The following is a 25912-nucleotide window of genomic DNA, read 5'->3' on the forward strand; positions in this document are numbered from 1 at the left end:
TAGCTTCTATAGATGTTAGAGAATGTTTTAAAATTCAAATTGTATGTGAAAACCTGATTTGGCACAGTTGAATTATCTTTGAATGAAACTACCACCTACCTTCCCAAAGAGATAAAATATTGCAAAAAGGAAGCATTTGCAGGCATCACTGACCCTTCAAGACAAGCATCAGATCTGCCAGAAAACATGCTTAGTGCAGTCAAGGCTGGCAGAGCTTAGACAGATGAAATAAGAAAGGTCATGACTGTGCTGTCCCCTATTTTCAGGTGTTCTTACTTGCTAAAATCTGAGTTTCAGTCAGATTTTCCAAAATCTTCTGACCGTTTAACTCTCCCTGCAGCTGCTGTGGTGGTTCTTTGATTTGAGTGGTGGATTCTTGCTGCTGTGAGTGGGCTGTAGGCAGGATTTTGAAGATGGCCTATTTGGTGACTTCTTGGTGACTTGGTAACTTAGGGAGCTGCTTTGAAGTTCAAGGGCAGAATGGAAAAATCTCACCAGCTCTTGCTAGAAAAATTAGATAGACTTCAGTCAAGAAATGGAAGAGGGAGCTGACATTTAGGCTGACCATGAGAACTGGGACTTAAGAGACTGATAGGGGGCTGGAGATACAAGTGATGTGGTTTAATGTGGTCAGGGAAGGAGCTTGAGAGAGAGGATCAAAGAGTCAGCTGATGCAATCAGAAGGCTAGACAGGGCAGTGCTGTGGTAGCTTGTGACAGGGGATAGCAAGATCTTGGCTGGCAGAAATCAGTCCTTGAACAGCAGGAAAACCTCCCCTTACAGCTGAAGCGGAGGAAGTGTCTGAATAGAAAAGTGAGTTGGATGGATCTGTGGAGAAGGTTTAACCAAAAATGGTATCTTTTTGAGCATGGGAGTTACTGAAAGAAGAACAAAATTCTGAGGAAAATAAGTGGAAATATCCCTAGCTGGAAAAGAACCATCTGGGGGTCTGCAGTGCCACTGACTGATGTATCGTGAAAACCTGGGCTCAGATTTACTGCTCTGACAGTACAAGTTGGCTGCTGTGCATGCTGAGCATTTAAATCAGCCAAAATCACATTCCACATCTAAAGTATAAACCAAAGTCTTTGAAAAAAAAAGCCTGTGTATCCTGGTGATGCTGGTTGCAGCTGGCCTGGGGAAGCAGCTCTCAGCAGCTAACACGTCCTAAGCAGCGTGACTCCCAACACCAGCATGGACAAACCACTTTACATAAGACTGACCTGAACTTGCCAAGCCCCGTTCTGATGTGAGTGACTTCATAGAGCCAGACGAGGACATCCTGGCACTTGCAAGGACATGAGTCCAGCTGCATCTGTTCCTCTCCTCGGTATACCTAGGCAGGAAGGCTTCAGACAAATAGTGGAGGCACTCAAACACGTTTCCCCCCCTTCTTCCCCCCCCAAATAACCAGTGAAGAATAACTAAGCTGCTAAAGTTTGAACTCTGCCTTTCAGTTTTGTTCCGTTGATTTGTGCAATAAAATCACAATATTTAGATACATTCATTTAAGGGGAAGACAGAAATCATTTCTGTTTGCATGGTTGTACAGATCTGAATTTGTTTTCAGAGAGAGAATGTTTGAGTGGTGGATTTATATTTGACAGTACATCCACGTCCTGTGGATTTTGTTGGCCAGTTCTCCAGACACAAATGCTGTCTCCACCTTCTGTAACCCTTCTGCTGCAACTGCAAACAGTCTTCTTAAATTCAACATCTTCCTTGCATAAACCAGGGTATATTCATCAGATTCAGCTAGGAGGGGTCTCACTGTCTATTACAATCCATCCTCTTGCTGCTGCTTTAGTACACGGCCAACACATCCTTCAATAATAGTCCATGTCTAAAAAAAAAACATGACCATTTTTACTATATATTTTTTTCTAAGTCTGATAGGGTGTAAAAGAAAGATATGATTCAAAACTGAACCAGCACATTGAACCAGAACACATGTACCCAGAGATAAATGCAGTAAAGTTGTTATTGTGGTACTTGATCAAAGAATGGCCTGGGTTGGAAGGGACCTCAAGGATCAAGAAGCTTCAACCCCCTGCCACAGGCAGGGCCACCAACCTCCACATTTAATACTAGACCAGTGATGAACCAATGGAAGTTTCTTGTCTGTAAACATAAGATGCAACCAAACTGAGAATTTTTTCATCAGAACATATTTCATGTTAAAGGACTTCAGATCATTTAAACAAATGACTCCTATGGGAAAACGTAATTGTTTTGGCAAAACTCACCGAGATCTGGAACACGCCACACTGCAGTTACTGCAACATCCCTTTGATGGCCTAAAATATCCAACCTCAGGACCTCCAAAAACCCAGTCACAAACCTGCAGCAGGTCATTTCCCCATCCTACCTCTTTGACTCACCTTTCGCCATACCTTCTCCTCTTAGCTCCCATTCAGCCTAGAACAGGCAAGATGCTTGCCTTTGTTCAGAATTCCATAGCCTGTCCCCATGACATTACAAATGCTCAATCTGTATTATGTAACACAAATTTCCCAGCAGTTTCTCCTTGCTGTAGAATGCAATGCTTACTTCTGAGCTCTCAGCAGAAGACCTTACATCTTTCAGCATTCTTGAACGATTTGCGATGGTGGGGTCTTCTGAAGGTGACCCAACATCTCTCTCCTATTACAAGCCGCAGACTGGACACCCGGCACTGGATGCAACTTCAAAAACGACGAGCAGAGTGGAGTTGCCACATCCTCTGCTCCGCTGGCCACGGCTTTGCTGAGGCAGCGCAGCGTTCAGTGAGGCTCTTCTGCCACAAGGGTGCACTGCAGACTTGTGGTCCGTTTGTCCACCACAGCATTGGGGTGGCCCGGCCTCTGTCCTGAACAGCCGCTCTCCGGGGAGTGGCACCAGGATGCAGGTTGATAGGGGTGAAGCTTCCCTGCTGCAGGACTCCACCTTAGTCCAGCACCTCGCCAGCTTCCGACCATTTCTCCAGTTCACAGTGATCCCTCTGGATGGCAGCCTTGCCTTCAGCAGGCTGCCCAGAAAAGCAGGCATCGTTTGAGGCTGCCCACACATGCTGACGGTGCTCTCCATCCTGTCACAAAGGCTGCTGAAGAGTGCACTATGCCTAACTGACGCCAAAGCAGTGCACCTCTGCTCTCTTCTTTGTCCACACAGACAGTCACCTCATCACCTGTAGCACCAGGCTGCCAGGCATGGAAAATCCACATTGGCTAGACCCAGTGACCTGTTTTCACAAGCCTGGATCCTCCTTTCTTGACTCTTTTGAGGATGGCTCCAACACTGCCCCCTTTCCAGGATCTGGAGACCTTTCTCAATGACAGTATTTCAAAGACAGCCAGCGTGGTACAGTCTCCTCCACTCCTCCTGCTTGATAGGAGTTTGCTCTTGTCATGCTGCAACACGTGCAGGTTCACAATATATTGTCTGTATGTACAGGTCTGCACAATATGTAGCACAGCACTTTAGCAATAAATAAACATGAATAACAAAAGCAACAAATAAAGATGAATAAGATACTAAACCAAATAGAAGCATTTCTAAGTCAGTATTACTTTACCTTCCAAACATGAAAATGTTTTAGAATTATAGAGAACTTGTGGATACCCCATCCATGGAGGCATTCAAGGTCAGGTTGGATGGGACCCTGCACAGCATGAGCTGGTGGGGGGCAGCTTTGCCATGGCAGGAGGTAGGAACTGAACGATCTTTTAAGTCCTCTTCAACCTAAACCATTCTATGATTCAATGAATGCTGCTCATTCCAATACATACTTAAGGATGCTTAGGATGCCACTTGAAACAATAATGTTTAAACAAATGAACAAACAAAAATCAGTTTAAAAGATACAGTAGCCACAGTTTAAAAAATCATGATGACCAGCTGTGGGAGAGCTACTCTCCAATCAAGCATGAATAAATAGTGCAGTACCTTACTTATTCAAGGTGACTGTTCAGAAGAAACACAGTAGGGCTCGCTGGGCTGTTGTCAGATGCATAAAGATAATGAAATACTTCCTGGAGTGCTTAAAAAACCATATCATTTTTTTTTCAGATAAAGGTGGCTTTGAAAAACTTTTCAGAGAATAAAATGTAAAGTTTAAGAGTAGAGGGAGTACAAAAGAGTAATTTAATTTTTAACAAAATTATCTCTTTCCTACAGGAAACACGTATTTGGCAGCACCAGGGGCTGAACCCTGGCCAACACCACAAGTCCACTACAAGCCTTATTCTGATGGCCCAAACTTGACTTCTTTCACAGGAAAAACTTGCAGCCACACAACACCGTGGTCGTTCTGGCAATGAACAGTAACCAGTGCTTGAGGGAGTCAGACCCTGTTACCATAACAGACAGTTTGTGATTTGTGCTTTCACTGTATTCCTTCAAAATGGTAACTGCATTGCAAATATTTCATTTCAGAACTAGTTCTTTGTTAAACAAGTCCATGAATTTCATGGCCAGCTGTTTGTGATATTGCATCTCAGGAGAAAACATCCTAACAGATCAAAAAAAAAGCAGCTGATAGCCTCTGAACAAGTATGATACACATTTTCTTCTCATTTAATGCTCATTTCTGAAACCCAGAATCCCAGTAGGCACAAGGGGAGGGTTTGCCATTCATCTTCTTAGAATTATCTCACAAGCTCACAGACAAAACTTTGGTGTCAAATAGAAGTCAGCATAACAAAGGATGCAGAGGGTTTTAATATGTGAATCTTCCTTGTGTCACAACTGCAATCTTTTAGCTCCTTGCATTGTGTCTGCCTGTTGCTGGATGACAAGACACAGTCACTCTTAGTCACCTAGATGTTTCTTCCAAGTAGGAAGTTCCTTGAAATAATCAGCTGTCCAACAAGTCTACATATCATTGACTGGTTCCCTCCTCAGTACAAGCTTTCTGCATTTTGTATGGGAACAATTTCTTTGGCAGAAAATTGTAATAGCTTTCAATTTCTAATCATCAGCAGTAGGTTATAAAAAGCAGAAAAAAAAGTAAGTGCTTTAATAACAGACAACTGCTGTTTCCTGATCATCCAGCTGAAAAACACAGCCCTGTAAACCTCCTTGAGTTGAACAAAGGTCAGCTCCTTGTGCAAGCAGCCCCTCTGGAGAAACTGGGTGACCAAACCTGACTGCATCTGAACCTGGGTTACAAAATCAGACACAGATGCACACAGAGGAACGCTGCTGCACCACCTTATCATTGTCACCATTCACAGAACTAACACAACCATAGCTGCCTCCCCAGAGGATGGTGATTCTTCAGCCTGTTATCCTCTCACAGCACAGCTGATGCTCCTCAGAATAATGGAAATTGGGCAGAATTACACTTGCAGGAAATGCTCTCTAGTACATTGCAACTACGAGGTATATGTTGGTTGTAAATTCTATATTGTAAAGCACCCGACATTTTTACTCCTTGGCCTTTGTGGGCTCGTAATGGCCCTGTTGGCTCTGTGTTAATCCCAACAGCCCAATAGCTAAGTCTTTTTACTCGTGCACTCCTTACTTTTCACTTTGTACTAACAAAGAAAGGATTTTTATGTGACAGATCAAGCTTTCAAAGCTCTCCCAAACACCTGCCTTCCACAGCCTGCCGTGGCAAGCAGCTGCCTGCTCTGCCATGCCTCAGAGCAAACACTGGCTGCAAAGCAACCTGCATGCAGCCCCAGGTATGCCCAGGCTGGCTTTAAAGCTAATCCTTAACCTCATTAAGAGGTAGTACAACCATGTCACAGCATACGGGGGAGGGGGAGGCAAACAGAAAAGCCATAATGACCCAGTTGGTTCTCCTGCTTCTTTCTGACTCTCTGATGTACTGAATGTTTACAACCTCACTACAAAAAGCTCCAGCAAAGGCTGTAACAGGATTGAGCAACAAAAAGAAATTAGGACACAAGGGAAGTAGATACAGGTTCGGTAATTATACTTTATTACAACTCTAATACTTTACTTGCTCCTAAAGACTCCTTTAGCTAAATTCGTTTGTCCCAAGAGTTTTTTTCTGTATCAACAAATAAACACATGAAACATACAGTTTTCTTATTATTTTATTGAAAAGATACATTTAAAAAAATACACAGACATTTTACTATTATGGATTGCAGATAAAGATGCTCTAAAAGTTAATTCTATATATATATATATATATTTCCTTTCTTCCACCTGTTGTCCCCATTGTCACATAATGACTTCAATCTGAGTACTGCATATAGATATCACCTTTATAAAAGGGCTGGGGAGGTAAGAAGAGAGGTGGGCTATTACTGCAATATATTCAGTAAACAGATAAGACAGTCAATTATAAATATTTCATGTTCTGTACATTATTGCATTAGGGAGCCACAACATTATGCAGCATCATTATGGAGGAAACTAGTTAGAAATGGAAAAAAAGGATATTTACGTACAATTACACGGATCCATTGTTGTCTTGAACAATGCATATGAGTTGTGGTAATGTGCAATTGAAAAGCTTTTTTTTTTTCCTCTTTAAACATTGCTTAGCAACATCAGCAAAGAAACAACAAAAATAATTTAAAATAGCAAACAAGTAGTAATCTTAACTATGTGTTATATGGCTTTCTAGTTTTAATCTCCCTAAATAAAGTCTGACACAAAAGAAAAAAATTAAAAAAAAAAAAGCTTCAGCGCTGCATTGCTTTCAAACAACTGCACAGAAACTAAAAATCTTAAAATCAGACGCAGTACATCTTCAGTACTACACAAGATACACCAGTACTGGGGCCTAGGACAGTACACAATCCCTGTCAACAAGAGAGCACATTGAAAAGAAAAGGACGCAGTTCATTTGGAGATGTTACCCTCGATCAAGCACTTGGCTCACTTACCTTTTTCCACACTAGATTACACCCCTGTGGTTTTCAGAGAGCTATGTACGTAGGTGTGAGCAAGGAAGACGCTAGTTTTCAAGTCTGTCAGGAAAATTTTTTACATTCCTTGTTTCCAAGGTGCGTCATACACATTGCAAAAAATAATAATAGATGCATTAATCTCTAATGATACAATTTTATGAGCAATTAAGTTTTCAGTAAATCACTCTCTATTTGGATTAAGAGGGAGAGAGAGACCAAGAAAGAGAGTTGTCTAGATTTCAAAACGCAGTACTGTCAGAGATGAGCTTTATGGTGAAGATGGTTGAGACGTCACGCCAGATGGCGTTTTATAAGATCCTTTGCTCACTATTCTTTCACCCTTCCTACTGGCCATAGCTATCTCCCTTATACACCAGATTCAGTATGGTGCAAAAAGTATGGAGGCGGGTGTAGCACGAATGGGCCCGTGGCCAGGCCTGAGGAGGGCTGGGGGGATGGCAGGTGCCTGGAAGAGGGAGGCCGCAGGGCGGGCTGGGAGTGACAGCGCCGATGACACTGCAGCAGCCAGTGGTGAGGAGAGGAACGCAGGGGCCAGCGGCTTGATCATGTCTTTCTGGAATGCAAGTTTTGCCTAGAGTGAAGTAAACAAAAGGCAGTGTCAGTCCAGTTCTCCACATGCCCATTTTCACAGGGGAAGAATGAACCCCAGCACACAGAGCCTGGTGTTGGCTGTTCAGGAGCATCAACCTCACAGCCCCTCACTGCCAAGCCAACCGCTATGTAGTCATGGTGCACAAATCTCTACTGTAGGGCAGTCAGGCTGGTGTTCAGAAGGAAGCATAATTTCAAGTGAGCAACAATAAATTATATAGGTCATTCCTGTGTGAGAAATGTTTAAAAAATCCGACTTAAGACATCAATTTAAAAAGTCAAGCTTTTCACTTGCAAAAATGAATTGTAGAAAAGTACAGTGGCCAAGGTGGGAAACCAATATTAATTCAGCTTTTTTATCTGCTGATGCAGAGCCATTCTTATCTACATCCGTATATTTTAAAGATCAATACCATAAAATTTTCTTATGACCTACAAAAGTGGAAAATATTGCTAAATGGGGAGACTTGGAGAAAGCTTTCAGCATTTTCACTTGCCTCTGTACAATTACAAAAACCCATTCACAGCTCAGCTTTTAAAGACTTTTCATATGTTTACTCTTGCACACACACATTTGCATGTCTCCCTTTCCAGCCTATAAATTGTTTTTGCATCATAGATGGCATGCACTTTTCCTTAATGAATAAAATACAGGCTGAGTCATGAGTAAATAAACATACAGTCTGTGTTCTGTGCCACAGCCAGCCTGAACTTGGGATGCATCAGTCTGGCAGAACCAGCTTGGGGAATCCTTGGAAATGCAGGTGGGTGCAAGATGGGGACAGCTGGGGGCATGGAAGTGGAAGAACTGTTTTGATAGCCAGTGAAAGACACTGCTCAAGCACACAGATAGGCAATCAATTCTTCTAAACAACTGATAACTCACTCGCAGCACCACAATACATCTGCAGAGCACTCTGTTTTGCAGCATGGAGAGAATGAGCATCAGTATTTTTATATCTTAACATCATATGTCCTTTTCACTGACTGCATCCATCATAACTAAGGGTTATCTCGGTGCTGAGCATGACAGAGTATATATGTTTCAGACTTCAAGAAGTGCACCAACACTGCAGAGCTTATACCTTTCCATGGGGCACACAGTTCATTCCGCATTCCACTGATTATTCCCTCCTTCCTAGCAGTAAATAACACTCCCAGTGTTGTCTGTGTGCCTCAGACAGGGCAGACAGCATACATAAGTATCTTCAAATCTGATCCCAGCACAGAATCTGCCTGCAAGGGCAGAAAGTCTGCGCCACTGTCAGGTCTGTCATGTTCCTGTCTCTGTGTGGTGGGAGTCCCCAAGGTCACAAATTCACACAGTGATGAGAAATAAAAATACTTACTGCTAAAATACTTGGGCTGCGCTGCAGTTTGTTGTAAGGACTGTATTTAGGTTTCATAGGCTTTCCTGCAACTCTGTCCTTATGCCTTCGGCTGGAAATGTGCTGAAATGAACATCCCCACATTTAATTAGCTGTTTAAACATTTCTCAGTTTTGAGTTTGAGACTGATTTATCAGCAGGGTACATCTAACCCCCTGTTTGTAAGATAAAGCAGGTTCTTTAGAGAGAGCGAAGATGAGTTTTGCTAAATTAAACAAAACAGTTTGGAGCACATCAAACAGAGCATCAGAAACTAATCAAATACAGCAAATTCTGTGATCCAAGACAGGCCCTGCAAATTATTGATATTTTGGTTAGTACTTCCTTTTTCTACTTGATAAGCTTTGAATCAGGCAGAGCTGTAATCACTAGGTCATAGGGATATTCAGAATCAGGTGAACTTCAGTGTCTTTGATGCTGTCCGTTCGCATAAATAATTCAATATTAACTGAAGGAAGAACCGGTTTCTAGGGATAGTTCTACACCATGCAATTTAATACTGCCTTAGAGATAACTGAAATAACCATGGATGAAAGGACATGTCTACACTGCAAAGCAGCATCCAATTGGAAATTCCAGTCTGGCTATCAGAAACAACAAATTTGTATTGCATTGCTCTGAACCCAGAGCTAATTGGCTTGGTTGGAACAGAGCTGTGTTTTCATGCAGCTGTTCTGATATTCCAGTGCTAATGATAACATCACTACACAGTTCAGACATATCTATGGTATTACTGTCTCACTGACTGTCCTAAGCCAACAGATTCATGTCACATTCTCCTTCTTGGACTCAAAGATGTTAAAAAAAAAAATCCCAACTGACTAAAGCAGCACCACAATAGGAATTCGGGAGCCCCAACCCAGGATTTCTTCCTATTGGGAGAGCAAAGTTAACATCCTCTATTGAGCTTCAGCAAACTTTTAAACTAGATCTAGTGTGCTATCCATTGCTACCAACAATTTTTCCACCTCTGCTTTCTGCTTGCAAACTCATTTTTTCTACAGCTGAAACAGTTACATGAGGGGCTTTTAGAAATAGCTGTGGGCTCATGAAAAGCAAGTTCATTTTATGGGAAAACACAGACCTATATCCCACCTATAATATTGCAATGGATCTAAAATTCACGAAGAAGCCTCGGGCACATGCAAGCTACCTGTTTAAGCTGAATTTCTGAGTTAACGTGGACATCGCAGATTTCACAATGAAATGTCTTGTTCTGCAGTCCTGAGCCTTTACTGCCATTCTGCACCTTCAGCCGGGAGCCAGGTCTAGGGTAAGACTTGATAGGACCAGCACCATTCCGAGCCTCGACCATCGTCTTGTGCTTTGAGCCTAGTGGGCAAGCAGATATAGGTGAGTTAGATCAGCACCATATAACAGTGTCTATTAGCCACGGTACTTCTTGTTCCACATTTATCTTTACGACAGAATACTCAAAACCACCACAGATCAGTATTAATAATGGTGTTACTTTTGGTCAGCATAGCTCCCACTTTATCAATCCAAATGGAAACCCAACAACAAAAGAAGAGTTTGTACAGAAAGGGAGCTGGACCACTGACCCTCTGTTTGAGGTCAGTGTGCAGCCACGTGGCCCATGTGTTTGTGCTTATTCTAACAAAATCCAGGAGCTAGTGGAGCACAGCAGGAAAAGGGCATGATCCAGGAGTGATCACTCAAAATCTGCCTTGGAACAGGAATCCATGACTAAGCCAGCAGCCACATTACTGCTTATGCATTCAAGAAAAGACACTGTACAAAGCCTTGTCTTTGTTAGACTAATTTTCTGTGGACTGGGGCTAGAATTCAATCTTTGGCTTGAACTGTGGGAATTGATAAGTGGTCAACAAGAAAAAGCTGATCTTGAAAGAATTCTCCAGAATCTGTGATTCTGGAAGTCTGGATCACACAGAGATTTGAAATGTAGAGGAATTCTATACCAAACAGAGACATGAGTTTTCTGGATTTATCTTTTAGGCCATCATGACAATTTCTCTAGTAGAGGTGTCTTAAAAGAAAATAAATCAATACTGACTTCTGCTGTATTTAAGAGCAGCAAATACTTAAAATAATTTGAATAATTAAAATAGAGCAGTGACTGTGGGGCCATCCAGAAAAGTGTAAAATGAGAGTGTCTAGGCACACAGTTATTTCCACGGCTTGTCAGCAGAGGAGGTGCTGGAGATTGCAATAAGTGTCCTTGGATTTGGAAGAAGTGGCTGCTTTGGCCATTTCAAGAAAGGATTACAGCTGTAAAATCGGTTTAAATGGTTTGTTAACAAGCTTTACATCACCAGCACATCACAGAGCAGCCAGAGTACATTAAGAGTTGTTGCTTGTGGCCTTTAAAAAGATTTATCCAAGGAATGAGGACAGCACAGTTAATACTTAACGATCCAAAGATTCCAGGATATCTAGGTAATCTAAGGAACCCATCCTAAAAATAGGAAAAATATCAAATAACAAAAGTTACTGAATATTGTGCCAGGAAAAGACAGCATAGGCAGCTGAAATATGAAAGAGATACATCACTCACATTTTAGAAACCCTGGTGCTACAGAGGTATGATGGAATATGACTAGGTAACATGAACTGTAAGGTTTTAAAAAGCTTATAGGAGTACATGAAGAAGTGCTCTAAAAATGTATAGAGAGCTTTAATGAAATATCAAACACATCAAATTGCCATTACCAGATAAGTTTTTCTAACTTAAAATTGTAAGTTTTAACTAAAGATTCCAGTAAACTGAGGCTACCACAGTGCCAGAAAAACAGCTTGTTATGTCAACCTTTTAAAAAATAGCATACAACTCACATTCTGTACACACTCACCTGTATTGTGTGCTTCTAGTTGTGACAGGGAATTCACAGCTACTTTGCATAATGAACAGTAAAGTAGTTTTTTGGCTTTTTCCTCTTCTGACTCAGAGGCTGTGCTGGGACCCCCATTAGTGCTGTTGGAGGATGCTGCAGGTGTTACAGGTGCCACTGCTGCCACTCCAGTTTTGGAAAGAAAAGCACCCACTTCTGTACTGGAATGCTGACTTGCACCATTGGATTTCACTTTTCCTTTATCTTCTAAAAGAAGGAAAATATCGACGTCAAAAATATGCTGTGCAATAATTATGCAATCATGCAATAATAATCCCACGGTTTTAGAGAACCTATCCCAACAGGGGCCTCATTCATCTAACTCTAGACAGGCCAGCAGCATCCTTGAAATCTTGTTAAAATTCAACCACAGAATGTATGTCACTTGATGAAAGGGCTGACTTTCTTGGTTTTAAGGCTACCAGTGAATACCAGTGACTTAAGCAAATTCACAGCAGCTGCTGTTGTGCTGCAGGTCTGGCCAGCTGCAAACATCCCAAGGAATCTCCAAGGCAGCCTGGGTTAAAGGCTGGAAAGTATATAGAAACATGCAAGGCTTTGTACTAGAGATTGCAAAAATGATCCTGAAAAACAATATATTGCCTTTGGAATAGCTCAAATTTCTCAAAGTCACTGGGAGGACACTGAAAGACTCCAGCTCTGTCTTGACACGTGATATCCCTCCTCTGAGCTAGAGGAGTTCAGTATGGTACAACACGATACACACAAGCACAGCTGTTAATATTTTTAGATTTTTCAAACAATTCCCCATACGTCCAGTGATATGATGGCTCCAATGTGCATTTATCGTATTCCTGTATCACTTCACAACCATGAATCAATAACTCATGTTCCTGTGAGACAGGTAGGCAAGTATTACTTCATTCTGCAGATGGTGATTGCAAGACAGAGAGATTAAATGTCTCAACTGTGTCTGAAGAGGCACTTTGTGCCAGAGCCAATATTCAAATGCTCTTTGCCTATGTGATGTCTCATAAGAGCTCATTGAACTCTATTTAGCTGAAATCCTTGTGACCACGAGTTGTACTGGTATAAGCTCACTAATAATGAACAGGGAATGGAAGTGGGAAAAAACAACACTTCTAGTATGGGCAGCACTGACAAAATGGACGCATGAAATGAGTGTCCTAGGCTGCAACCTGTCGTCTGTCTGAACAAACTGCTACATCAGCAGAACAAAAGATCACAAATTTCCAACTTCAGTAAATAACACTGGCACCGGATGACCTGAATTTTTAAGAGTTTTTTTTTTTTTTTTTAGTATGCAGAAGGGTAGTAGAGATCTAATTTTGCTAGAGACCAAGCAAGATCAGCCCTGACATCTCAGTGTGTCAGAGATTAATGCAATACCAAGAGCCAGCTCTGCATTTAGGATTACTCATAGTTTGATCACTTGCAGCAGAAGCAAAAAGTAGGCACAATTCAAAACAGATGGGGCAAAGCATAGAAAGTGATGATGCAGACGAGCATTTTCCCAAAATTAAGATTTCTTGTTTTATCAGAACAAATTAGAAACTCATATAGCTCCATTTCCATTGTCTTTTTTTTTTTTTTCCTTTCTGATTGCTTATATTTATATCTAAAAATACCTAATTCTCTTGTGAGAAACACCACAAACTTGACATTACTATCACTTTTGCAAGTCCATATGATGACTGTTTCCTCTACTTCAGAGAAAATAAACCTGGAAAGGAACGAGAAGAGCATTCCTTACTCATTTACCCATAGCAATTAATATTTAAATGGTTTTGGTGAGACGAAGTAATGTCCTAAATCTACCTTTATGACCACTGCTAGATTCTGCCTTGACTTACAACACATTTTCTCCTCATGAAGCCGTGACACTTTCAGCATCCTTCAGATTCAAAAGAATACTTTTACATATTCAGTATTACAGTACATTACATTTATATATTCTGCAACAGGAACCAACTTTTATCATGAAAGTACAACACCTACATAACAGCAAACTATTAAAAACTACTCTGATCCTACATTAAACCTATGGCACAGTTTTAAAAACCAATTTGAAAAACAGATATTATTTTGCACACTCCATCACTGTAAAATATGGGCCCTTGCAATTTATGCATACAGACACTGGACTCAGTAAGTAACATCACTTCATGCATCCGGCCAAGACTGTGCAACCAAGACTTCTGAAAAAAAGATTGTACTCCCTGCAACAAACACTTGAAAGTGCATAACAACTATGAACAGGCATTTTGATACTCAAGCCCACAGATTTTGGCAGTTTTCCCAGAAGTGCATTGAAGTACATCAATTTTAAATTGTTAAAAACTGGGAGAAAGGAAATTCTAATATTTGAATTGAATATATTTTTAAATAGCTATAACAATACTTTGAAAATGCACAATATGAACTATATAAGACATACAAAATGATCGAGTATGAAGTCTACTATTAGGATTGAACTTGTAATAAAGAGATTCTGAAAGTATTTTGATTGATAAAGTATGACAGAAGAAAGTGATGTTGAATCATAGCTTATAGACTATTTAGTTTTAACATCGCTATAGTAATCAGTTACATCTGCAAAACCCTCAAACCTAGTATGACCTGTGAGTATTCATAAAACAGAGTTTTGATAAATCACATCCGCTGACATTCTAAATTAAAGAGATTTCAGTATGGAAAGTTCCCAATCACGCTAATATCTACTACGGAAACATGCTGAACTGCTGCCATTTGTGAGCTCACATTACAGAAAAACAGACTTGTTGTTCTACACAATACTCTGCTAGACTGCCAGTGGCATCACATCCAAAGGTGTGGGGGCCTGAATCCAGCAAAGGAAGGTCCTTAGTGTTTTGCATTTCAGGCCATTAAAGAACAAGACAGGATTTGGAATAAGAATATAGCTCTGAATTTGCCATCAGGCACCTGTGGAGTACGATCCTAAACAATGAGGATAAGACCCAGTTCACAGAGGCCACTGATCACCACCAGTGACAGCTTTCCATTGCCAAAGCTGACTGAAAAGTTCCAGACTTCATTTCCCACTTCTCCTCACATTAAGGGATGTTCAATTCCGAGCCTCAACTGTCTGCTGATGAACAGTCTTTCAATACTTAAAATATTTCCAAGATTTACAGTGCTTTCACTCCTGATAATACAAAACAATTCTGGAGTATATAATGCATAATCCCCTGTTAAGAAAAATTCTGGAGAAGTGGAGGGGAATTACCAGCGTCCAGCTATGCAAAATGCTGTCAGCATCTCAGCTTTTAAAAAGAACCACAGCTCATGTAATAGCATCCCTGGGAGAGCTTCCTGACACCATCAGGTCCTCATCCATGTGACTATACATGTACATGGAGAGACACATGCCCCTTTATGAATTGATGTTTCCTTCCACTGTTCTGAGTGCTCAATGCAGAGTATCTTCAAAAATCATAACAGTGATGTTATTAGGCAGTTTCACTCCTACAGAAAGTACACTGAGAAGTGCATATTTCTCTCTGCACTGGGACCAGAATTGTTTCTTTTTTCTGCTTTCTAAATCAGAAAATTGCACTTCCACAGATGGGCTTTGGATAATAGCTTACTGTTTTCAGTCTACAGAATTCAAAACACCATTACCTACGGTTTTGTTTGGGACAAAAATGCCTACCAAGTATTTAAACGTGCAAAGAGCAGGAAATGCAGATCAGATGTAAATACAAAGCAGGATGAAGTCCATTCTTATTGTACTTATATTAAATTACGTCTCCAAGCAGAAATCAGAGAAGAGAAAGCTTATGCCTGCACACATACAAATGCTTCCAGACTGTGCTCACTACAAAATACATGGGGCTGGTTCAACGTGGCTGTAGAATCAGAGTATTTTGGTGTTAGTTATTTCAGTGTTAGTGAGCAAGGGCCCGAATTTTCCACCTGGGCCAACCCTGCTGAGTTCAACAGAGCTGGGCAGAGGCCAAACCAGCACATGAGTGGGTGCATCCTGCCTGACAAACATGCAAGGGGCTATTGAACATCTAACCCTTGCTGCTGCACTGTATTGGACTATGCTTGTTTTCCACACTGAAGGATCATATTTCATCTGTGCTAAATGCCTCTCTTTAAATTAAGTCTCCCTTTTCCTCAGGACTCAAGAGAAGTAAATCAGTGATTCATTTTGAGTTCTTACTGAAGCCCGCATTTATTTTGAAAGAGAGCCCAAGGAAAAAGTAAAGCAGCTAATTAAGTATTGCTTTGGGCTCAGTAATATCAATGCTCTTGTTGCCTACTTACATTGTTTCAATTCCACTTTGAAGTTGTTCTCGTGCATTTGTGGTTGTTTGCCTCACATCTGCATCAGTATCATGCCAGAATTCAAGGCTTATTTATCTCATTAGCAGCGCCTCATTTCAGCTTTTCGCATCCAAGTCAGACAATCGCACAGGATAACATCTGACAGGCTCACACCTTACAGGTTCCAGCTTCCTCCCAGTGCATGACCAGCCCAAGTGATGTACCCTTCTCCTTTGTACGTTGTGCTGCTCTCCCTGCTGTTGCTATTGCATAGTTTATGACCCACCTGTTAACCCTGAAATCCTACTCCAGGTAAGTGTGTGAAGGGGTGAAGCCACTGCCATACACCTTTCTTCCCTGAGATGCAGCCTGCTTTGCCTTTGTGCAGCAGTTTCTTTTCCTGGTTCCAGGCAACAGTGTGTGAATGCTCTGCCCCACACAGAGATCAACCATTGATGAATGCCACGCAGAAAGCAAAGAGTTTCTTTTTTTCCTTTTAACATTTAGCAGTTTGGTTTACAAGGTATTTTTTAAGAGAGCTCATTGTGTTCATGGTTCATGTCAAGAGTTTATAATATTGTTACATATGCATTTGTACAATACCAATTTGTATAATAAATCATCTCTTGTCATACTAAAATGTGCCAGTAGGCCTTGCTTTTTACTGTTCAGAAACCACCTTCTTTTTTTCTCGTATGAGAGTGATGATTTCTGCATATTACAGAGAAGCTCCAATTCAGACTTTGTGATGACAATGTAGGCGTTCTTAAAACTGAAAAATTAACTCAAAATTCAGATTTCAAATTCAGATTTGTAACAAAAATTAAGAAAGCAGAATTCTATATTCCACGTATAAACTAAGAAATTCAAATAGCTATTCTGTAGTATACAGGTTTTCTGTATCACTGTTTGTAATTGCTTACATCCTACAACATGCTCACCTGCAGTTTTTATTACTGAAGATACACAAAATGTATATTTCCAATAAACTTCTGTTTCACAACAGCTTAAGTAGCAAGTTGTGCATGAAGAAAATAAAGTACAACTTGATCACTTTGTGGCTGTCAATATCATGCTACCAGAGAGCAGATGATGCATGGTTAGTTGCCTTTGGTGTTATCAGACATGTTTGCGGTGCTTTGCCTCTCTACCAAAAGAACAACTGTTAAAAATGCAGGTAGTTTGATGAGTCTAACACCTTAAATTAATTTCTGACTACACCATTTGTTATGGTACCTAAAACCAAAAGTGATTTTTGAGAGGATGTGTTTGTATTTTATTTATGGGTTTCACAGCTCTGATCCTTAGTAGCTTTATGCTGTCACTAGAAGTGTGACAAAAATATTGTCTTACAACAGTCCAGAGTTCACTTGTGCTGTTTTTCTGGGCACTGGTACTGGTCCAAAGTGCTGAGTTCTGAGACTAATTAGGACTCTGATGTAAAGCAGGCATATCTCCCAAGCCAGTGGAGCTGTATGAAGGGAAACCAATTCACAGGTTCTGCCTGTAATGTCAATAACTCCAAATATGCCTATGAATATTGGGCTGCATTAAACAACCTATGAAGCATTCAGTGATTGCAGAATGGGAAGAGGAAATCAATCATATCGTCGTGCTTGTATAAACATTCTCTCCCTGATCAAGTGTGTACCAAAGGTAAAATCAGTTACATTAATTACAGCCGTATATAATACAAGGAACTTTGTTGAAAAGCTCGTCACTGTAGTTAAATTGGCATCCATAAAGACAGAGTAAAAATGTATCAATTTAAAGATAAAATTATAACTCAGTTAAAACTTAGTATTTTGGATGCTTGGCACGTATGATCGAAAAAATAAGAAGTGACACTTAGTTTCTTCCTACACTATATTGAATACAGCCATTGGTAATGCTGAAAAGAGTTGATATTACTGCAACCCATTATCTGACCTCGCTGTTCTAAACTTTCTGCACACACAACAATAAGACAGTCCCCAGACCAAATGATTTGCAGTTTAAGGGCAGAGATCACAGCTGAAGACAGACAGATACAAGAGAAAGAGCAACAGGTCATCAACAGAGGCATCACTGTGGCAGCCTTCTCACAAGCCTTCTTCTGCTTTTCTGTCCATCATAGACACATACATACATATACATACATATATATATATATATATATATTTAATGTACGTATATATATATCAAATATTTATATATATAATTCAGAGGTGACTGTAGCAAAAATAAGTTTGGCAGCTGCTGGTAGAATGATCTTCACAAACAGAAGGACTAGAAAAGGTACAAAGCTGGTTGCAGCAGCTAAGGGGTGGTAGGTGCAAGTCAGCATCCTGAAAGCACACTACAGCAGAACACAGTCTTATGTAGAACTCTAAAAGTGAAGGACATAAAGAGTTTGGAGAGAGAAAATCAGTAGTTTTAGCTTGGGGAGAAAAAGGTGAAATAACACAGAAGATCTACTGCTTTCTTCCCTTTGAAAGCCCAAGAGAATCCCTGAAGCACTGGTTCTGAGCATACTTGACTTTAAGTCAACTGCATTTGTTAAAGACAGGGAAAATGATGCCATTGTGAAAATGAAAAACCATGAAAAATATTAGCAAGAAACAGTTAAAGGAAGAAAAGACTGGACATGAGAAACTGCACCACAGAAATACTGCAACAAAATTCAAAGCATTTAAGAGAAAATCATGAAAGTAGAGAGATCACGGTCAGACAGTTTACAAGCGTGGATTAAAGTAATAAAAAAGTTAAAAAAAAAAAAAAAAAAAAGATGATAAAATAAAATGAAGGTGGGAGAAACTTATTTATTCACATTGTACACGAAGGATAAACAAACTCTAGATCCACCCTGGGGTATAGGTTTGTGCAAAGGAAGACGATCCATATGTCAACACACTAGAAACAATAGTTGCTGTAGTCCTGTTTGACTTGAACTAAGATACAGAAGGAGAAGAAGATCAATGACAGAATTAATAGAAGGACAAGAAGGGCCTTCCTCAGTATATCAGCAGAAAAACTCTACTGAATAGAAAGGCAGACAATAGCTCCAGTGAAAAAAGCAGGGATCAAACCATTGTTCTTCACAGAAAGTCTTATCATCTGCTGGCTCACACTGTTATAAAAGAATAAAGCATGAATTTAAACAATTAATTATCCTTTTTATGAGGAAAAATATGAGTACTATGAGTAATACATGCCATGAAAGCAATAGCAGGAAAGCAATTAAGTCACTAGAGGTCATAACCTTTACAGCATTTGCAGGCATTTTGTCCTGCACCTTACCACTCATTGCTCAAAAAAAAAAAAAAAAAAAAAAAGAAAAAGAAAAAGAAAAGAAAAAAAAAGAAAAAAACCCACAACAAAGAGCATTAGATTATTTCTTGCCACTCATTAAGAGAGTTAGTTAACTTTGATAAAGGATTTTGAAAACTTTTTTTGTTTTATCTCCACATTTGCTGAATAATGAGACTCTATTGGCTGCCAGACAAAATATCTAGTATCTCACCAGTTGTGCAGTCTACTGAGAAATGAGACAGAAAAACCCGTAGGGCTCTGTTCTAGAAAAATTCCACTGCAAACCTACATGCAAATCAGATAGCACAGTGAATTTGTTAACCCACTGATTACCTTTAGTTCTCATAAAATGCTTTTCCTTGTACCCGAGGCCCATCTGAAAAATGACTAGGTTTCACATAACGAAAGGTTGTTACATGAAATAAATCTGTTGGACACATTCTAAAGAAAACCAATTTTGTTTCTATACAAAGATGAGAAACAAATGGAAGCTATAAATATAAAGCTTTTCATTTCAGGCACAAATGTGCACTGAAATAAGCTACAACATATTTTGTTGAGATACTGAAGCTACATCAGGAAATGTCTGGATGGCTCTGCAATATTGAGTGAGGTCTGTAGCTAGACTGATTATTTGATTAACTGCATCACTACTCCCCAATTGACTGAGCTGAAGTATCATTTTCATTTCAGAAGTATTGCTTGCTTGGCTATGGTACAACAGTGATGTTGATACTTAATTTCTTGGATATTTTATTTCTGAATTGGCATATTAAAGACATTTACAAAGGAAAGTGTCCCTTTTTCAGGTAACAGAAATATTTGCAACTAATTGGATTAAAAATGCAACATTATCAAGTTTTGAAATTTGAGATGGGCATAATTCTTATGGAAAGGGACTAAGAATAAGAAAATATTCAAAAGCCCATGTGTGTCTGAAAGTGCAAAATCTTGCCTTGCAAAATTTGTTTCTATACCTACCCATACATCTTCTTGAACAGAGGGAAGCCAGTGTTTCAACTACTGGCTGCCTTTGAAACGATCCTACTGTATCACCTACAGTTTTTAGTCAGTTCTTTGCATATTTGTGGCTATTTTTCCAGGTACGCTGGTACATACACAAAAAAACCATAAATCAAAGTAACTATGTAAAAGTTACAAGTCAACAAGGAGAGTTCACATTACAAAAATCCCTCTGTTCAGGAAGTATGCTTAAAGTGAAAACGTCCTGCAGCTTTGCATTCCTGGGTAATGTCACTCTTTGCCAAGTCAAATTTATTTTAAAATTATTTTAAGCTTTCATCTTTCCTAAGCCATGCCAGTCTGTACTGGCTGGGATGGAAAAATTTAAAACAAACTTGGAAAGTTTTTACACAATTTGGCAAAGTCGGAAGTATAGTATATGATCTGTTATTACAAAATGTTACTTTTGTCCAAGCTACAATAAATCTTTTAGCTGATAGAATGTACCTTTCTCTGACACCAGACATCTATTGTTCAGTAAATATTTTATATTCCTATTGCAGAGCGACACATTTATTTTACTGGTACAGGAATGCAAGCTTTTCCATAGTACTGCTTAGTCTTTTTAACCTTTTAACAGTATAAGCATATTTAGAAAAATAATACTCAAGGATTATAACAAACTTAGTATATTCTACCTAGGTATCCCTCACATCCTAAAAATGCTTTGGATCATCTCTTTTTATAAAATTAATGTTATGTCCTCCACCTGTGAACCAAAAATATATTACTAGAAATACATTTCACTTGCATTTTGTGCTTAAATGATCTTGAAATTCTACCCACAGCTGCTAAAGTGCTTTGGAATTCAATATAAAATTTATGGGTGTCTAAATAAATGAATCAAGAAGAGCTGACATTCTGCATGCAATGCATTCTCACGGGCCTGTGTCTGAACTACTGATTCAGTACTTGCCTGGACAGAACTGCCACTGAAGCCAACTATGAAACACTCATCTTCATTTTAGTTAAATTACATCTATAATTGTGCATTCTCACTGATTTCAGCAGCAGGTCTGCCTGAGGACTGCGAGTATTCAGTAATGCTTTAAAGATTTATCCAATAAATTGTATATAATTTGCTTAACAGACACAGAAGTATTTTCACTCTCCTTGAAAATAAGGAATAAGGAAATAAAACACAACCTATTGACCATGTATGCATTTTTATGCTACAGGAAGTGTAGCATCTTTCTCACACCAATTCAGTAATGCAATGGTTGTATAATTATAGCTGGAAGTGTAACACAGAGGATTTTCAAAAGACCTATTTTACTGTTTTATGCATCAGCCACAGGCATCTTTGCTTTGGTTTTGATTCTGAATTTCTGAACAAGCATTTGGACATTATATTCTAAATGCTGCTCGCACACATTACAAAAATGAAGATAAATATAAGTAAAAATAATGCTTACCAAAAAAAACCCTAGATGTGTGAAAATTGCTGCTAGATTACACTTAGAAGTGCATTCCTTTCCTTTAACTATTTAAGAATAGTTGGTGAGAAATACAGAAAAAGCCACTGGTGAGACTGTTTCCCTCACTTATGCTTATGTACATGTTTTCTAGAAAAAAATGGTTCTGAAATAGAACATTTATCTGGTTCAGATGCTAAACCAAAATAACCTGAAGAGACAGCCTTGAGTCCAACATACTATTTTACATTTGGAAACTAAAGTCACTGAAAGACCTTTCATTCTCAAATTTTAGAGACAACAAAACCTCTTACTGAGGCAAACTAGATACAAATAAAATTCTATTCCACTCCTAACTGCATGAGTAATCACCAGTATTCTGCTATTTATTCCCTGGTTATGTGAAAAAGCTACATATCTGGCATTAAAAGCATGACCTTAATTCTTCAGCAATATATTTCGTTAATAAGGAAATATTAAGTACAGACACAAAGCTACTCCATCCCAGCTGTGTTAAAAAACAACAAAACCAGGAGCTGTCTTTATTTGGAGTTTTTTTTCCTAACAAATTTAAAGGCCTAATTTCAGTCCATCTCAGATTAAGAGAACTTTCCCTGATTTCAATTCCTTAGTCATCTAAGAACAAACCTTGTGCTTGGTTCACAAGTTGAATGTTTCTCATGCAAATAGTAGTCACTTACCAACAGAACCACCACCATCTCGAGGAAACTGAAAGGATATATCATTTCTTTCTTTTGGAAATTTTACAAAATCCCAATCTATAACCCTCACCTTTTCAGATGCCTCAGGATCATTGTCAAAGGAGATGAGTGACATTGGTGTTTCAGTCCTACACCTGCTTTTTACTAGCTGCTACTTTTTAGTCTCACTTTTCTCCTTCTTCCACTTTCTCACCCGAAGACTCAAGATCACTTGTTATATGTTGCAAGAACAACCATTACAAAGAATGACATCACACATAATAGTTGAGGTCATTGTGCCATCTCTATGGCATCATGTTCTCTGTGGAAATATACAAATTTGTTTTATCATAAGCTAGTAAGTTGTGACATTCTATACTCATTTATCATTCCATTACCATTCAAAATAATCTTTGGATATTCATCAGGCAACATTAACAGAACAAACAAGAAAAACAGATGTCTGATGTAAGAAGAAAAGAGTTGCTGAGAGATTCAATGTATATATGTGAATTCCTTAAATGATTGTAGATAGATAACTAAAAAAACAGTAGCCGAGAGGTTGTGCCTCAAAGTCCAGCTACGTTAGCAGGATCAGTCTCATTTAGCCTAATGTCTGTCCTTCTCTCTACCCAAAAACACGCATGATTTTAAGAATGCCAAATAACAAACTATTCAACAAAATTCCAATTTTTATAACTGGAAGAAGTAATAACAGTACATTGCATTATCGATACAGGACCCGTGAATGTTCTAGTACATATCAGAATAATCCAAAAAAAGTCTTATTTAATTTTACAATGTATTTTTTAATGCAGAACTTCTGCTTATATGCAGGAGAAAAGGCTTACAGTTTCTACAAAGCCATCTCCAACTTACGCGTCCTTCTGATTGATATAATGATTGAAGAAAGAAAAAATTGACCTCTTTCAGTTTGAACAGGCACTGCAACAACTCATCAGTTGTGTCAGTCACAGAGCTCATTTTTCTGTTAATGGCACCTGTAGTCATTTTCAGTTGAGGTGGGGATTTAGATCTGGGTGAGTTAACTTTATGACAGGCTGAGTGAAGAAAGACCTTGAGTCCTCCAGGAGCTCTCAGGAGTTCATCAACACCAAACTGCAGAATGACTACTCAAAGTACAGAGAAGCACATGGAAAAGTTAAGAATTTGAGCATTGGCAGGAAGAATTTTATAATAAGCGACTCAAACAACAGGACTAAGGGAGTGTCCTGATGGTGGACTGGTGAAATATGAACTAAAGCCTCCCTTGGGACATTACACCTCATTTGCAGCTGATGAATAAGCAGCACTGGTAATTGGGACACTGGTGAAATCCAATCCATTGTAATGTGCCTGGGTAAAAGTGATTTAATATGTTGCACTCTACTGTTAGGAACAAAAGGGGGAAAAAAATCAGTTTTATTGTCAAAGCTCCCACATAGAAGCCCTCAATGAATTATAAATCTTAGACAAACCCTCAAGGTCAACTTTTTAAATAAAGCTTGGAGCTTCCAGTCCTATCTAAGGACCTATATAAGCCAACTTATTACCATACATCTACAAGACAAAGTAGCACTTCTGTTGATCGACAGGTCTAGGCTGTTTTCAAAACCTGAGCTAACTCACTGGGCAACTCTACCAGGCTGAAATAACTAGGGTAATTCCTAAGAGCCCCAGCTGGATCAAACAGCAGCATTCCAGTTACATGACATCACTGCTGTCCTCACCATATACTGCAGATGAGCACAGGACTGCTCATGCTTTGTCACAACACTGTGAACTTGACACTGAGCTGCCCTGAGATGCACTTACAGAACAAAGTTATAGTGAGAGGAGCCAGAATTTGAAACAGGTCCAGAATTCAGCCTGCTTGCATGCCTAATACTGGAGATATACAAGCTGAACAAAAAGGACTTTTCAAAGACCATCCAAAGGAATAATTTGTAACACAACCCAGGTAGCAGAGCCTGAAGATCTTACTTGAATGAGAACTGAACTTGAAATGTGCATCAATATCATTTCACAAACAGCTCTCACTGACACATGGAAAACAGATTATATCTAGAATGGCTCAAAGTCAGAAAAAGGTCTTATTTTTCTATCCTGGTTTTGACTTTTGAAAAGTTTAAAACAGTTGCATTTACTTTGAGTTTTATATCAAAGCAAAATGCAAAGCAAGTAATAATGCATCATCTGTCTGCTTCACTTTGAACAATTTATTTTGATTTAGAAGTATGATCAAAGACTTCACATTTGTTTGATAAGTAAATAGTGACATTTCAGTCCATTTATTACCATATATATTCCTGATGGACGTGTCACTGTAAGCATATCTGCTCACAGCAGATGATGCTAGGCTGGGATCATGGACCCCAGCTTCTGTTACATCCTCAGAGCCACATTTAAAATGTACTTAGCATATTCTAAACTCTGCTATGTATTTGTTGCTGCCCATGCCCTTTTCTAAAGCTGTGCTTTGCATTCTATTGGAAATACATATACGTGCACATGTAAATTTCATGTGTCTGTGTACAACACAGTAATACAATATCTTTCAGTCTAAAGGACTTCATTAACCACTTAATGGGGTCTTCCTCATACATGCACACTTCTGTGTGAAGCCATCCTGAAATCCTGGAAGGGAAGGAAGGTAATCTTTGCCCAACATGAAAGAGCAGCTCCCCGTCCTATTAATGCTGCTGCCTTGTAACTACGCTTCAAAGCACCAACAAAAAAGTTGGCAGTGTCACAAGCAGTGCAGTCCAAACCATAAACACACCCACTTACCTGAGGATGCAGTAAACTCAGCATCAGTGTACTACAGCTTTATCATTACATGGTTGCTGATGATCAATTTACAAAAGTTATTTGAATCGTATTGTGTTGTTAACAGCAGCAGAGACCACTCTCATACAAATGCGGCATGCGGCATCATCATACTCAGACCAGGTTCCAGAATACATCCGGCTGAGGCAAGTTCTATCTGCAGGAAGCCACATCCTTCTCAGAAACCCTCAAAACACCTTAAATATTAATTTAACCGCTGTAGCTCTACCACCAGCCACGCTTCCCACATTGAAAGGAACAGCTGATAGAGTCATCGCACAAGCTGAGCTAATGGTGAAGTTATTTTTCTGGATCTACTACTTCTGAAAAATAGCATGACATCCAAAACAGTTGTGTCTGACCCACAAAAGATGTGGCTTTGCAGCAAACTTGACATTTCAGCTCAACATATAGCAATCATTCTGTCTAGAGAGCTCCAGGGCAGACATTGACATGTCACTCAAAATGACAGCACATCAGAAAAGTGGTGAGTTGTGCCTGTTGTGTCCTTTTATTAGCAGACATACATAACATAATAGTAAACTGAGGTTGTCAATGAACTATGCTACTCCCTACCCATTCTTCATAAATACTAGCACAAGTGCAACACGTAACAAAGGAACACAAACTTAAAACTCT

At 39.4% G+C, this 25912-nt stretch overlaps 1 protein-coding gene across 7 annotated transcripts in view; it reads right to left on the bottom strand.

Moving 5' to 3' along the window:
• Positions 1-6128: 6128 nt before the first annotated feature.
• Positions 6129-25912, bottom strand: part of ZNF385B (zinc finger protein 385B) — a 153363-nt gene continuing 133579 nt past the window's right edge. For all 7 annotated transcript variants that reach the window (XM_031601356.2, XM_090144107.1, XM_090144112.1 and 4 more), the window contains 4 exons: positions 11701-11946; positions 10023-10201; positions 8831-8932; positions 6129-7461 (listed from right to left, as the gene is read on the bottom strand). In XM_031601356.2, the coding sequence (XP_031457216.1) occupies positions 7249-7461; positions 8831-8932; positions 10023-10201; positions 11701-11946 (740 nt within the window). In that variant the 3' untranslated portion in view covers positions 6129-7248. The remainder of the gene's footprint in view (positions 7462-8830; positions 8933-10022; positions 10202-11700; positions 11947-25912) is intronic.

Source organism: Phasianus colchicus, chromosome 7, assembly GCF_987193195.1.
Source record: "Phasianus colchicus chromosome 7, bPhaCol1.hap1.1, whole genome shotgun sequence".
In the NCBI taxonomy this organism is placed as follows: domain Eukaryota; kingdom Metazoa; phylum Chordata; class Aves; order Galliformes; family Phasianidae; genus Phasianus; species Phasianus colchicus.